Consider the following 15886-nt stretch of genomic DNA (forward strand, 5'->3'; position numbering starts at 1 on the left):
AGGGAAAGATATGGTTTCATTTTTCCTGGACTGATGACTTCCTTCTTCCTGTTAGCCCTCAGCCCCAACAACTGCCACATCGCCTTCCATTTTGTGACTTGATATTACTTAAGAGTTTAGCCTGGTTCACTGTTTTGCCAACTGTTCACATGTATTTGTAGGAAATCCTGAATATAAATACAGCTTTATGCAATCACTTAGTGACTGCTAACACAAAGCCAACAGCATGATTCCTGCATCAGGCTGACCCTATGAATGACGACCTGACATTTGACCTGCAATTTTTTTTTTATTGTCCTCAAAAGCTTCTAATGCATGCTATTTGATCATCTCCATTTCAAACTGGCAAACCCAGCTTCTGTGTTTTTAACTGCCTTTATCCAAGTGTAACTTGCGCTTAATTGGTGCCTTTATAACATCAGAAGATACCTCAATGGCAAGAGTGGAACTTGAGCAAGAACTCGGTGACTAAGGTGGGATTAATGAGATGGATGTTATGGGGTTTGAAGATCTTGACATAGTGATGGTGTGTAGCAAGAGAAATGCAAAAGTTTGAATAGGCTTTAGTTCATCATTTGAAGAGATGGTGCAGGCTGCAAAGTGGAGTTGCAAAGATTCCACACTTCATTCGGAACAAAGCCTTTGCTGTATTACCACATTAGGATGATCTGATCATTTTGAAATATAAGCATTGGGTAATGAGGAACCAATGGAAGGTGTGAAGGGTACCAGCAACGGATGCGTTGGTCTTTGCGTATGTAACATGTAGTGGCAAGAGTTTTGGATGAATGTCAGTTTGTATAGGATACGTTTATGGAAGCTGTTTGAGAGAGACCAAGTCAGTTTTTAATCAGAAGTAAATGTTTTTTCCTGCAGTCATGTGACTTGGATTACTGGTGATCAGAGTTGTGTTTCCACACACAGGTGAAATGCCAACTGATATTTATCTTCCAGTGGCTTAGAAAAAATGGCTTTGAAAGCTTAGGAACAGCTGTCATATCACATCTCTAGAAGGAGCTGGACTTCCTTCAATTCAGCTGATCCTTTCATTTCAGGACATCAGACCCAAATTCTGATCGTAAGCTTTCAAAATCACATGTTCTATATCAACTTCAGAGGCTTAAAAAAATCAAATATTTCCACATGATTGAAAGCGAACAAAATGGTGGCAGTTGGAGTGATTATCTGTGATCTTGTTGCAACTACAAGTACAAGTAGCATTTTGCACCTTCTCTGAAGGTGAAAGAAGTTCAGTTTCTAAGTTGTGGGCAATACCCTAAACCTCAATGTTTAAACACGTTTGTAAATGGGTTGCGGGAAAGAGGAGGTAACCAATGAATGTTCTCATGTCGCCTAGTTAGTTATCTGGATGCTTGTTGATTGCTACTTTAAAATATTTTCCAGAATCTTATTGACTTCATCTCCTACATGCCTTTTCTTCCATGTTCTTGTCAATTGAAATTTTAGAAACCATTTACGTGTTTTCTTTATTGATATTTTACGGAGACCTATACAACTGAAGAAGCTTGTAATGAACAAAACATGTAACCTGTGTATTTGGGCTTAGAGTATTCAACTTTTTTCAATGTGGTCATTAATTGCTGATGACTTGAATAACATTGTGCTGTCAGTTGTGGTGTCAGTCACGGTCTTGTATTCTCTGCATTCTCAAATACAACCAAATTAGGAATCCCAATTATTTTACAAGTCACACATGTACTGACCTTTTCTATACAATGCCTAGCTAACCATCGTTCAATGAGTAAATATTTTCACACGTTAAAATTAAATTTGTCAGTTCTGAAGCAGCTTTTGTGCCAAATTTAAAATTTTATCATAAAATGCAAAGTTGGTGTTCCACAGTTAGGTCTTATTATTTGCATTAAATTATGACTCAGAAAAAGTTTGATTCACAGTTGTCTAAGGTTGATGGGCATTTTGCATGTGCATTAGTAAATGATCCAATCAACAACCTATTAATGGCTGCCACAAAAATAGAGCGGTTAAATGCTCAATTTGTGGCCAGCATCCAGTGAATGCCAATGTTATCGAGAGTGACATTGAGGGAAGACCGTCATAATTACACTGCCACTTTTCTTTTGTTTTGGAATGCTGTGTCTGACATTCTAGAAATGAGAATGGGTAATTGCATGAGTTTAGGATCTTGAATCCAGCCTTAAGATTTAAAGAACAATAATTTAACTTTTCAGTCTAAGGATTTAAAATTGCCGTGGATGAACATTTCTGTTATCCCACAGTGGTAATCCAAGTAAAATTATGTATATTTTTGGGATTCAAATAAGAGGCGGTATACTGACACTTTGTAATGATTGATGTTGTTTCATATTACTGGGCACCACTGAGCAGAGAAAGGTATCTGATATTGTGCCAGCTCCTTGGTATTATGCCAGGTTCTCGGAGTAAGATCTTGCATTGGAGATTGACTGATGTTTAAAAATTGCTGAAGGGAGTACTCAGCTGTTGCATGAATCTGTTCTTAGCCTGGTGGTTTTTCCTAATGGCTTTCTTTGCTAAGTGAAATTGCTGACAGCACAGCTAGCAGAAAAATTTTGTTTACAGTTTTAAGGGACTGTTACTTCAAAGGGCAACTCAATTGCTTCTAAGAGGTGCAAAAAGTTTCCAAGAATAGCATCATGTAGCAAGTCGGTGTTTGAGTGGATTGTGCAGTTTGTAGTTCATTTGATGTGTGAAGTGGAATGTAGCTGTGCTCTTGTGACATCAGCTGAGGTCACCACAATAGAACGTATCTGATTTCTAGTATCGGTAGTGGTGTGTGTGACCTGTTTTCAAACTGAAAATAAATTTGAGTCTTCTGGAGTTCTTGCTGATTATTTCAAAACACATCTTAAGGCTGGCACAAAGCTGATAAAATACACAGGGAACTTAAACCATATTGAGAAAAGGGAATTTGAACTAGCATTGATCATGCTAATTTATGATTTTCAACTATTTTGAAAATTTTTTGAAAATATATCTGTTGCTTTGGCACCTTTACAATTTCAATTTTGCCTCTTAAACATTTGAAGCGAACAAGTTAGGTCATTGTCAACCAAAAGGATCTGTTTTGCTTCTAACATTCCTGACTTCTCATCTTCAGAGCCAAATCATAGGTTTGATATTGTTCTGTTCAAGTGTAAAATAACAATTACTGTAAACAGAAACTGGTTGAGCATTTATCTTAATTTACTGACTTATCATTCGTAGGGTCGAAAATGCCTGCACAAAGTTGATCCAGGCTGCACAGATGCTGAAAGACAATCCGTATGCTGTACCCGCACGTGATTACCTCATTGATGGTTCCAGAGGTATTCTCTCTGGAACTTCAGACTTGCTGTTGACATTTGATGAAGCAGAGGTATTTATTTATGAAAATTAGTTCCACTTTTCTTGGACAAAATGAGTATGGCTTTTGTTATGTCTATCTGTATATTAGTACGCTAGAGATTGATGTGCTGTGTACAACTTTTAAAAAATAATAGATTTGTGTATTTTGAAATACAATTCTTTTACCCCCCCAGGTCCGTAAAATTATCCGTGTCTGTAAAGGCATCTTGGAATATCTCACAGTTGCTGAAGTAGTTGAAACTATGGAGGATTTGGTTACTTACACTAAGAACTTGGGTCCAGGTTAGAAATTCAATTTTCTTGAAGTCTGAGTTATTTCTAAAGTGGATTTTGCGACTAAATAAAGCTGTTAGACTTTAACCTGTGATGTGAGACTTGTTACTGTTATTTCTAAAGCAACACATGCAAATTAAACTATTCTTGACCTATCTTTCTGAGAGATGTATTATTTTGAGGAGGTAAAGTGTAACTTCGGGCATGGAGGAAATGCTAATTCTGCAAAAGCAAAACCTCAAAGTTACTCCATCTCTTCCGCTTGACCTAACCATTGCTAGATATATCACTATGTACTATGGAAGAATCTAGTAGTATTATCTAACAGGTGCATTAAGAGATCTGAAATGATAGACATTTAAATGTAGAACTTATCTTTTAGCATGGATGACATTCTTAATTGTGTGCATTACATCATTTCATTTTTTTTGCATCATAACTACTTGCAATCTGAATATGCTTTTCTTTTTTCACATACTCCAATTGTTACTTCTCTTCTTTTGTGCTGCCTTCCCATCCCACCAAAATTAAGGAATGACTAAAATGGCTAAGATGATTGATGAAAGACAACAGGAACTGACTCATCAAGAGCACAGGGTTATGCTGGTCAATTCCATGAACACAGTGAAAGAACTTCTTCCTGTACTCATTTCAGGTATTTTTGTTTTCAGTTTGGAAACAGCCAGATCTCTTATGCTGTCATTGAATTAGACTTTTGCACTGGAAGCGCTTCATCGTATGACTAAATTATAGAAATGCTAATCAATTATGACATTTTTTATGCCTCCACTCCCCCTTTTGTAGCCTTCAATTTTGGTTGTGGTTATAATTCAAATCCACATTTATATGTCACTGACTTATTGCAATTTTAATTAAACCCAGATGAAGCTCTTGTTTGCATAAAATGCCATAAGAATGATGAGTTACATTTGTCTGCCCTCTGGTGAACTCTGGTCCAGTGAAGCATGGTGGGCCCCCCTGGCACAGGAACAAAGAGTAATGAATTAACACAACTACTATACAGCCTAGACAATAAATCACTTTGCAGATGGCCAGCATTGCATTTAATTTAAGAGAACTTTTCTATGTCAATCAGTTATATTTGTTTTTAACTGGTTGGATTATCCTGAATCATATCTGCCCAAGATTTCTATTTTCTATTTTCCTTAAGCTTTGGCTGCTTCTCTCATACTGTTTAGCATTCCAGCTCTATTAAACAGATGGCAGCCAAATTGAAAATTAACTGCACCTCTTTTCCAATTTTGAAAAGTCACACTCAAATTTTCTGTTCAATCTACAAACATTTTTTTGGCATTCCTCATCATTCTGTCAAAATTCCCCTGCCCAAAGTCCCCAGCTGGTTGTTTTGGCTTCAAGTAAGGAGGTGCAGACATCACAGCAGAGAAGAGAAACATTCAACATGAACTTGTGTTAATGCTAGCTCAAGTGAAGTAATCTAATCTAATTCAATTTCTTTATCATTATCCCATGATTTACACCGGTTTATGTCCACAGTCACTTGTGGCAACTTCCTCCATATTTTAATATTCTCTGTGTAAAAATAAATATTCTACCTTCAACCTTCCCAAACTTGAGTGCTGCTGAAATGAGAGACAGCTTTTCATCTTGAACTCTTTCAGGGCAAATGCAAGAATACCAAATTTCAAACCATCACAACAATTTATACTGCAAGTGAAAAAGGGGTCAGATTGATTGGCAAGTTGACTCTAATTGTCTTAGGCATTGTCATGGAGAAAGCAATGGGAAACTATCAGCTCCCATACTTCTGGGCAATTCAAAGAAGGCACAATGCTTGAATATACTCTTTTTGTTTGTGAACAACGGGCCCCTGTGTATGAACGCATGTCACTTTTAGTAAGTGTAAATAAGCTATGTTATAAGCTTTAGTGATTAACACACTCAGAATTGAAATTCCGATGGTTAAAAAGGACAGTAGGAAGAGAGGTAATAAGCCGTGGATAACGAAGGAGGTGAAGGAAAGTGTTAAATTAAAAGCGGAGGAATTTAGAGTAGCTAAGAGCAGTGGGCGAGAAGAGGATTGGGAAAGGTTTAAATGTCAACAAAGATTGACAAAGAAGTTGATAAAGGAGGGTAGGAGAAGCTATGAGGCTGGGCTAGCACTTAATATAAAAAAGGATAGCAAGAGTTTTTATAAATATATAAAAAGGAAGAGGCTGGCTAGGGTGAACGTTGGTCCTTTAGAGGATGAGAAAGGGGAGCTAGTGGTAGGGGATGGGGATATGGCGAAGGTCTTGAATAACTTTTTTGTTTCTGTCTTCACGGAGGAGGACGTGAATAATTTGCCGGGTGTTAGCGATGGAAAGGTGGTAGGAATGGAGGGTCTTAATGACATTACTGTTACTAGAGGGGCTGATTGTGGACAAGTCCCCAGGACCGGATGGAATGCATCCGAGGGTTCTGAAAGAAATGGCGGAGGTGATAGTGGATGCCTTGGTGGTTATTTTCCAGACGTCGCTGGATTCTGGGGAAGTGCCGGAAGATTGGAAAACGGCTAATGTTACGCCGTTGTTTAAGAAGGGTGCCAGGCAAAAGGCGGGGAATTATAGGCCGGTTAGTTTAACGTCTGTGGTAGGTAAAATGTTAGAATCCATCATTAAGCAGGAAATTGCGAGGCATCTTGAAGGGAATTGCTTGATAGGGCAGACGCAACACGGTTTCATTAAAGGGAAGTCGTGTCTGACAAATTTACTGGAGTTCTATGAGGATGTGTCTAGGGCAGTGGATAGAGGAGAGCCGGTGGATGTGGTCTTTCTGGATTTTCAGAAGGCGTTTGACAAGGTACCTCACAAGAGGTTATTGCAAAAGGTCAGGGGACATGGAGTTGGGGGTAGGGTGTTAGCGTGGATAGAGGATTGGTTGTCAAATAGGAGGCAGAGAGTGGGGGTCAATGGGTGCTATTCGGATTGGCGGATGGTGACTAGTGGGGTGCCCCAGGGGTCGGTGCTGGGGCCTCAGCTATTTACCATTTATATAGATGATCTGGAGGAGGGAACCGAGTGCAGGGTGTCGAAATTTGCTGATGACACCAAGATTGGGGGAACGGCAAATTGTGCGGAGGGTGTGGAGAGTCTGCAGAAGGATCTAGATAGGCTGGGCGAATGGGCCAGGAAATGGCAAATGGAATTTAATGTTGGCAAGTGTGAGGTGGTCCACTTTGGTAGGAAGAATGGTAGGAAGGACTATTACTTACGTGGCGAAAAACTGCAGCAGGCGACGGTGCAGAGGGACCTCGGGGTCCTTGTGCATGAGTCGCAAAAACCCAGCTTGCAGGTGCAGCAGGTGGTCAGGAAGGCGAATGGGATGCTGGCCTTCATAGCGAGGGGGATTGAATATAAAAGTAGGGAGGTCTTGCTGCAGCTGTATAGGGCATTGGTGAGGCCGCAGCTGGAGTACTGTGTGCAGTTTTGGGCGCCGCACCTGCGCAAGGATATTTTGGCCCTGGAGGGAGTGCAGAGGAGGTTTACTAGGCTGATACCGGAGTTGAGAGGATTGAGCTATGAGGAGAGGCTGAATAAACTAGGCTTGTACTCGTTAGAGTTTAGAAGAATGAGGGGAGATCTCATTGAGACGTATAAGATGATGAATGGGATGGATAGGATAGAGGTGGAGAGACTCTTCCCGCTCAAAAAAGACAGTAGGACTAGGGGGCACAGCCTCAAGATAAAGGGGAGGCGGTTTAGAACGGAGTTGAGGAGGAACTTCTTCACTCAAAGGGTGGTGAATCTCTGGAATTCTCTGCCCGTTGAAGTGGTGGAGGCTGCCTCGCTAAATATTTTTAAGAAGCGGGTTGATGGGTTTTTGATAAGAGAAGGGATTAAGGGTTATGGGGAGAGGGCGGGAAAGTGGAACTGAGCCACGACAGATCAGCCATGATCTTATTGAATGGCGGGGCAGGCTCGAAGGGCTAGATGGCCTACTCCTGCTCCTATTTCTTATGTTCTTATGTATTGGAACCAATATTCACGTCTCCACCCCACCAGCAATCTGTGTCAGCACCCCTCCATCCCGTCAGAATATCAGACCTCCATCTACGCAGCCATTGCTGGCATTGTGCCCCCTTCCTCCTGAGCTTCAGACCCTTTCCCCCACCCCCTCCAGCAGTTAGTGCCAGCACCCCTACCTTCCTACCGCCTCAAAAGGTTATTCCCAGAATCCTTGGTTCCCACATGCTGCCCTCCACCACATTGAAATGAAATCCCCCTTCCCCAATGAGACTCCTGCCTCGACTCAAGTTGGCACCTGTGCCAAGGGGGCATTTCCAGGACACTGCCTGTCTGTCTTCCCCGGGGGCTACAAAGACCTTTATGCACTCAAGGATCCCCATGACAGGTTCATGTCCAGGTGAACCTTTTGTAAAGTTGTGGTTTGAAAATATGGATTGGGCTCTGTATCGGGGTGGGGCAGTCTTTAGTAATGTGGTAATGTAGTGTAACATTTGTAAATCGGGTTCATAGAAATCATAGAAACCCTACAGTACAGAAAGAGGCCATTTGGACCATTGAATCTGCACCAACCACTATCCCACCCAGGCCATACTCCCATATCCCTACATATTTACCCACTAATCCCTCTAACCTATGCATCTCAGGACACCTAAGGGCAATTTTTAGCATGGCCATTCAACCTAACCCGCACATCTTTGGATCATTTTCATGGTTCATGCCATGAACCTGATGATATCTTTGGTGAGGGGTGGCAAAAATTGGAAGTCTTGATCGCTCTGGCGAGTTTTATGATTTTCGGGTTTCACCAGATATTGAGACTCTGCAGGCAATGCAGGTTCAAGATCCTGCCCTATGTGACACAGTTTTACATTTTCATTTTGCAGCTATTAAGATTTTTGTGACTACGAAGCAGTTTAAAAGCCAAGGAGTGGAAGAGGCTCTAAAGAACCGTAACTTCACTGTGGAAAAGATGAGTACTGAAATCAATGAAATCATTCGTGTTTTGCAGCTAACATCCTGGGATGAGGATGCTTGGGCTAGTAAGGTATGTCTGAGAATCTTGGTAAATCATAATGCAAGTACCATGGAAGAAGTATTTTTTGTGGTGAAGCTTTCATTTACTTGTCTATTGAAGTGTAATACAATAATGTACATTGTTTTCAATGGGGCAGTTATTGGTTGATTCTGGTTGTGTCCATACCTGTACAGAGGTGTCTGCAGTGTATGATTTATCTGTGACTTTTTTTTGGTTTTTTTTTACCGTTTTCACTTCTTGAATCTTGCTTTATCAGTAAGGAGTTGAGGGCCTGAATGAGATCATTGTCACTAGAGAGGTAGTGCTCGACAGACTAGTGGGACTGATGGTGGACAAGTCCCCAGGACCGGATGGAATGCATCCCAGGGTTCTGAAGGAAATGGCGGAGGTGGTAGTGGATGCCTTAGTGATTATTTTCCAAACCTCGCTGGATTCCGGGGAAGTGCTGGAAGATTGGAAAACGGCTAATGTTACGCCGCTGTTTAAAAAGGGTAGCAGGCAAAAGGCAGGGAATTATAGGCTGGTTAGTTTAACGTCTGTTGTAGGAAAAATGCTTGAATCTGTCATCAAAGAAAAAATAGCGAGGCATCTTGAGAAGAATTGTTTGATAGAGCAGACACAGCACGGATTCGTTAAGGGGAAGTTGTGTCTGACGTATTTATTGGAATTCTATGAGGATGTGTCTAGTGTGGTGGATGGAGGGGAACCGGTGGATGTGGTGTTTCTTGATTTTTTTTTTCAGAAGGCGTTTGATAAGGTGCCGCACAAAAGGTTGTTACAGAAGGTTAGGGGGCATGGAGTTGGGGGTAAGGTGTTAGCGTGGATAGAGGATTGGCTGTCAAATAGGAGGCACAGAGTAGGTGTCAATGGGTGCTATTCGGATTGGCGGTTGGTGACTAGTGGAGTGCCCCAGGGATCGGTGCTGGGGCCTCAGCTATTTACCATTTATATAGATGATCTGGAGGAGGGAGCTGAGTGTATGGTGTCGAAATTTGCTGATGACACGAAGATAAGTGGAAAAGCAAATTGTGCGGAGGGTGTAGAAAGGCTGAGCGAGTGGGCAAGGACCTGGCAGATGGGATACAATGTTGGCAAGTGTGAGGTTATCCACTTTGGCAGGAATAATAGTAGGAAGGACCACTACTTAAAGGGTGAAAAGCTGCAGCATGCTACGATGCAGAGGGACCTGGGGGTCCTTGTGCATGAGTCGCAAAAACCCAGCCTACAGGTGCAGCAGGTGGTCAGGAAGGCAAATGGGATGCTGGCCTTCATAGTGAGGGGGATTGAATATAAAAGTAGGGAGGTCTTGCTGCAACTGTACAGGGCACTGGTGAGGCCGCAGCTGGAGTACTGTGTGCAGTTTTGGTTGCCGCACTTGTGCAAGGATATTTTGGCCTTGGAGGGAGTGCAGAGGAGGTTCACTAGGCTGATACTGGAGATGAGGGGGTTGGACTATGAAGAGAGGCTGAATAGACTGGGCTTGTACTCGTTGGAGTTTAGAAGGATGAGGGGGGATCTTATTGAGATGTGCAAGATGAAAGGGATGGATAGGGTAGAGGTGGAGAGGTTCTTCCTGCTCAGAAAGGACAGCAGGACTAGAGGGCACAGCCTCAAGATAAAGGGGGGGGGGGTGGCAGTTCAGAACAGAGTTGAGGAGGAACTTCTTCACTCAAAGGGTGGTGAATCTCTGGAATTCTCTGCCCGTTGAAGTGGTGGAGGCTACCTCGCTAAATATATTTAAGACGCGGGTAGATAGGTTTTTGGTAGGCAAGGGGATTAAGGGTTATGGGGAGAAAGCGGGAAAGTGAAACTGAGCCACTTCAGATCAGCCATGATCTTATTGAATGGTGGGGCAGGCTTGAGGGGCTAGATGGCCTACTCCTGCTCCTATTTCTTATGTTCTTATGTAAGGCTGTTCTTATTTATTTCTTTGGGCCACAAGCAGTAGGTAGTTTCTGAATCTTTCTTATTTACTTGGATTGCTGAGATGAATAAGAAATTGAAATCAAATTTCAATGTTAAACTACAGCAGAAATCCAATTCATCCTTTGATATCGGCTGAAGTAATAACATATAATGAAATTCTTTTGCCCACGATCTCTGTGTGTTTCTCTCCACAAATGTGCCTGCCTCAAGACAGGGTGGTGTTTGTATTCTCATCTGTTGGGCATCAATCAGCAGGTCCTAAAATAACTTTATAAAAGATTGTGCAAATATGAGTTTGACAAGTAGCCAGATATACTGATTATATTTTAATATTTTTGGTAAGTATTATTGAAATTATGTTTCAAGCCACTGAAAATCTTTGATTGTAAATTATCTTCTGTGTTTTTTGTGGTCAAAACATTACATATTTTAGAAGCTTTCTTTTGCACTCTTTCTTTTGAGACCATTACAAGCATCTTATTTTTTACTTTCTTCCTCGTTTCTTCTTCATTCTTCCTTGTAGAAGGTAAGCTCACTTTTGTTTTTCTGTTTTTCTGCTCAAGCATGTCCTGAATGAATGCTGTTACCGCCTTGGTGTGTGGTGCAGTTTGCTTCAAATAACATTATGGCTAGCACATGCTGAACACTTCTTAAAATTCAACTTGCTGTTAGGTCACATGTTTGGGGCTTTTAAACCACAGGCCTCCCATAGTTTGAACATGCCTCTTAAAGCTTTTGAAACAGTGCAGATTATAACATGACCTCTAAAAATTTCTTCGAATAAACTTCTTTCCCAGTGAAAATAGAGGGAGTAAAGTTGGAGGGATAAGAAAGCTTGAACATAATCTCCACTAGGCATAAATTTCAGTGTCACAATGTTATTTTCAATACTTGAGCTGAATTACATTTAACAAGAATTAGGTTTTCTGATTCATTGGCTAACATACAACCTGGCATGGTGTTGAACCATATTAGAATAGCAAGTTTGTGTTTGGCTTTTTAATCAAGGCAAGAGTTGCTATATAGGTGCTGCAGTTAGCTTAGGTATCCTCAAGCTCTCCAAGCTGCTTGTGAGGAAACCGCTCACAGTTCCGACTGTTGTCTAGTGGTAACTCTTGGAAATGTGCTTGTGTCGATGTCTGCTGATAAAGGAATTGGATATGGGACTGGCACCTCCCACTGTTGAACATCCTGCTTGCTCTGACTGGACAGGCCTCCACATAAAAAATGGTCATATGTAGTAATTTGAGCATTGCTGATGCAAAGACAAATGTCTTGATATGATTCATACCTTAAAGAAGGTGATGAGGGAAAAATGTTTAGGAGTGGAGGAGAAGTAAATGAAAATAGTGCAGATAGTAAACAGATTAATGTGTGCTAGAATACAGTGGAAGATGAGTCAATGGAGTGTAATTACCCTTCCTGTGTATCTGGTCAACATTATTTTATTTGTCTTTCAACATCATTATCATAAACGAAACAGCACAGAGCAGGTCTTTTGGCATTGTTTACTGTGTCAGCTCTTTGCAGGTCTATCCAGTTAGTCTCATCTCTTTCCTCTTTCCTCCTAACCATGAACATTTTCCCACTTCAAAGATTTACCCAATTCCCTCTGGGTACTATGAATCTGCTTCCATCATCTTTTCAGTCATTGCAGCCCAGATCATCATTAGGTGCTGTATATTTTTTATCCTTGTGTCGTCATTTTTGACACCTGCCTTAAAACGGTTTCTCTATCTACCCTAGGATCAGGTAACTTTCCTACTTCGTAGACTGCCCAGCTTTTAAGTACCTCTTTTACCTATTATTATCCCATCCAATATCTCTACAATCCCCGTTTCCACTGTGACATTGACAGCATCATCTGCCGAGAAGACTCTGCAAGGCACCCCATATTCCTTTTGTATCTCAGCCATGCTTGTTGCCTCCACAAGGACCCCTCCTTTTTCACCGCTAATTGATCCAACCGTTCCTTTGACTATCCTTTTCACTACTTATCGGTCTATGTTTATGAGAACTCTTTTGCTTCTGAAGTATTGGAAAGCATAATTTAATTCATTGCTATGATTGTGCTTGGTTAGATTTTTTATGGTTTTGGTCCAATGGTTGTATTACCTTTCTAACTGAAAATATAAGTATCCAACATAAAGGAATGGAGACAGAAGTTGACTTTTATGTTAACCTACAACAGTGATAGAAATTGGAGTCAAATGATTTGCTCTGATTGCTTTGTTCACTGGTCATATCGAATAGACTGAAACTTAAATAGTTTATTACAGCATTGAAATACATGACTGATTTGTTGCCTGAATAAAATGCAGCCCTTCTAGATTTTAGCCAGACATTATTAAAACTTCCCAAGACATACAATTATTTAAAAACTTGTCATTGATACTTGAGGTGGCAGTGCAAGTGGAGAGTGTGGTGAAGAAAGCCTATGGTATGTTAGCCTTTATAGGAAGGGGTATAGAATATAAGAGCTGGAGTCTAATGTTGCAGTTGTACAGAACGTTGGTTAGGCTGCACTTAGAGTACTGCGTCCAATTCTGGTCGCCTTACTACCGAAAGGACGTGGAGACTCTGGAGAGAGTGCAGAGGAGGTTTACCAGGACGTTGCCTGGTATGGAAGGACTGGGGTATGAGGAAAGATTGAATAAATTGGGGCTCTTTTCCCTTGAAAGACGGCGACTGAGAGGGGATCTAATAGTGGTATATAAGATTATGAAGGATATAGATAGAGTAAACAGAGGTAAGCTATTTCCTATGATGGAGACACATCGGACAAGGGGCCATGGGCTTAAGGTGATGGGGGAGAGGTATAACACAGATATTAGAACATAGAACATTACAGCGCAGAACAGGCCCTTCGGCCCACGATGTTGCGCCGACCAGTTAAAAAACAATGACCCACTAACCTAAACCAATCCCTTTTCATCCATAAACCTATCCACGGATCTCTTAAACGCCCCCAAACTAGGCGCATTTACAACCGCAGCAGGCAGGGCATTCCAATCCCTCACCACCCTCTGGGTAAAGAACCTACCCCTGACATCCGTCCTATAACTACCCCCCCTTAATTTAAAGCCATGCCCCCTCGTGCTAGCTTTCTCCATCCGAGGAAAAAGGCTATCACTGTCCATCCTATCTAAACCTCTAATCATCTTATATGTTTCAATAAGATCCCCTCTTAGCCGCCTTCTTTCCAGCGAAAACAACCCCAAATCCCTCAGTCTCTCCTCATAGGACCTCCCCTCCATACCAGGCAACATCCTGGTAAACCTCCTCTGCACCCTCTCCAAAGCCTCCACATCCTTCCTGTAATGTGGGGACCAGAACTGCACACAGTACTCCAAGTGCGGCCGCACCAGAGTTGTGTACAGTTGCAACATGACGCTGCGACTCCTAAATTCAATCCCCCTACCAATAAACGCCAAGACACCGTATGCCTTCTTAACAACCCTATCTACTTGATTCCCAACTTTCAGGGATCTGTGTACACATACACCTAGATCCCTCTGTTCATCCACACGATTCAAAGTCCTCCCATTAGCCCTATACTCAACACATCTGTTATTCCTACCAAAGTGAATTACCTCACACTTCTCCGCATTAAACTCCATCCGCCACCTCTCGGCCCAGCTCTGCAACCTGTCCAAGTCTTAACAACCTGTCCAAGTCTTAATTAGAGGGAGGTTTTTCACACCGAGGGTAGTGGGGGTATGGAATGCTCTGCCAAGTAAGGTGGTGGAGGCAAACACGCTAGAGTCATTTAAGAGTAACTTCGACAGGCACATGACTGGGTTGGAGATGGGTGGATATAGGAGATTGTTTTAAATAAGGGTCATTAGCATTGGGGCGTCCCTGGTGAGGCAAATGGATATGGTACAACAATAATTTTTTTTCTCTTTTCATTCACAGGTTTTAAGTCGGTCCGCCTTGTGCCCAACAAGGGGCATACACGCGATGGGTCGTACTTGGGCTGCTCTTGGTTGTTCGAGATTGGCCTGGTGCTTCATGTCGTTAGTGTGTGCCTAAACTGGACCAGATGCTGGGCAACACGACAGCTCAGTGACTATCACTGTTTGCTGTGCAGACACGTGGATTTGGGCCGGTGTCTGTGGGAGTTTGCGCATTCTCCCCGTGCTTGCGTGGGTTTTCTCCGGGTGCTCCGGTTTCCTCCCACACCCCAAAGATGTGCTGTTAGGCTGATTGGCAGTAATAAATTGTCCCTAAATTAGTTTCCCTCAATGTGGATGGCCATAAAACATTAGACAAGGGTCATGGGTGGAGGGGGGGACTGGTGGTGTTAAGGTGGCGGCACGGGCTCATTGGGCAGAAGGGCCTGTTTTTGTTCTTTGAGTTTGTTAGTTTCTGATTTTACTGGATTTGTTTTTAAAAACCAGTATGTGGATACTGTATAACATTAAAATATGTGCCTTCAATCATGTGCAAAATACACTGCATCTCCTCTAATGGATTGGTTACAGGACATTGTTCTAGATGAGAGTGAACAGCCAGAGGTCCTGGTCCATGTTCATACTAATGATTTGATTAGAAAGAGGAAACAGATTTTGGGAAGCTAGGAAGGAGATTGAAAAGCAGGACCTCTAAAGCAGTAATCTCAGGACTACTCTCTGCCCCAAGTGCTTGTGAGTATGCAAATAGGAAAATTGAGCAATTGAACACATGATTGGAGAACTTGTGTAGAAGGTAGGTCTTCAGATTCCTGAGATGTTGGGACTGACTTTGGGGCGGGGGGACTTGTACAAGATGGACAGGCTGCATCTTAGCAGGACTAGGAACTGATCTTTGCAGGGAAATTTACGAGTGCTTTTGTGGAATGTTTAAATTAGATCAGTGGATGGGAAACTGTGAGGTTTGACGCAGGCAAAACTGGTAGAAGGAAGAAAAAACAAAAATAGAAGACAAATGAAGCATAGGCAAGCATTAAATAGGATCAGAATAGAACATAATTAAGGCACAAATTCCTAAAGGGAAAGGTAAACCATTTGTGGTTAACAAAATAAGTTAATAATTGTATGAAATCATAGGAAGTAGTTTATAAGGATACTAGAAAAAGTGGTAAGCCATAGAAACATAGAATCCCTACAGTGAAACTGGAGGCCACTTGGCTCATTGCACCTGCAGGAACTGTCTGAAAGAGCTGGGAGCAATTTGGAACCCAGCAAAAGATGTCCAAGAAACTGGTTAGGAAAACAAAAGGAATATGAATGCTGTTATGTATTTGGGGAGTTATTTTGCGGTGGCATGGCCTTTTGGACTGTCATGTGATCACTCC

At 41.9% G+C, this 15886-nt stretch overlaps 1 protein-coding gene across 2 annotated transcripts in view; it reads left to right on the forward strand.

Annotated features, from left to right (window-relative positions):
* Positions 1 to 15886, forward strand: part of LOC145360585 (vinculin) — a 120856-nt gene that overhangs the window by 56172 nt on the left and 48798 nt on the right. For both annotated transcript variants that reach the window (XM_080215923.1, XM_080215924.1), the window contains exons 3-6: positions 3226 to 3376; positions 3540 to 3648; positions 4172 to 4294; positions 8510 to 8670. In XM_080215923.1, the coding sequence (XP_080072049.1) occupies positions 3226 to 3376; positions 3540 to 3648; positions 4172 to 4294; positions 8510 to 8670 (544 nt within the window). The remainder of the gene's footprint in view (positions 1 to 3225; positions 3377 to 3539; positions 3649 to 4171; positions 4295 to 8509; positions 8671 to 15886) is intronic.

This window comes from Carcharhinus amblyrhynchos, chromosome 31, assembly GCF_965287045.1.
Source record: "Carcharhinus amblyrhynchos chromosome 31, sCarAmb.v2.hapA, whole genome shotgun sequence".
Taxonomy (NCBI): domain Eukaryota; kingdom Metazoa; phylum Chordata; class Chondrichthyes; order Carcharhiniformes; family Carcharhinidae; genus Carcharhinus; species Carcharhinus amblyrhynchos.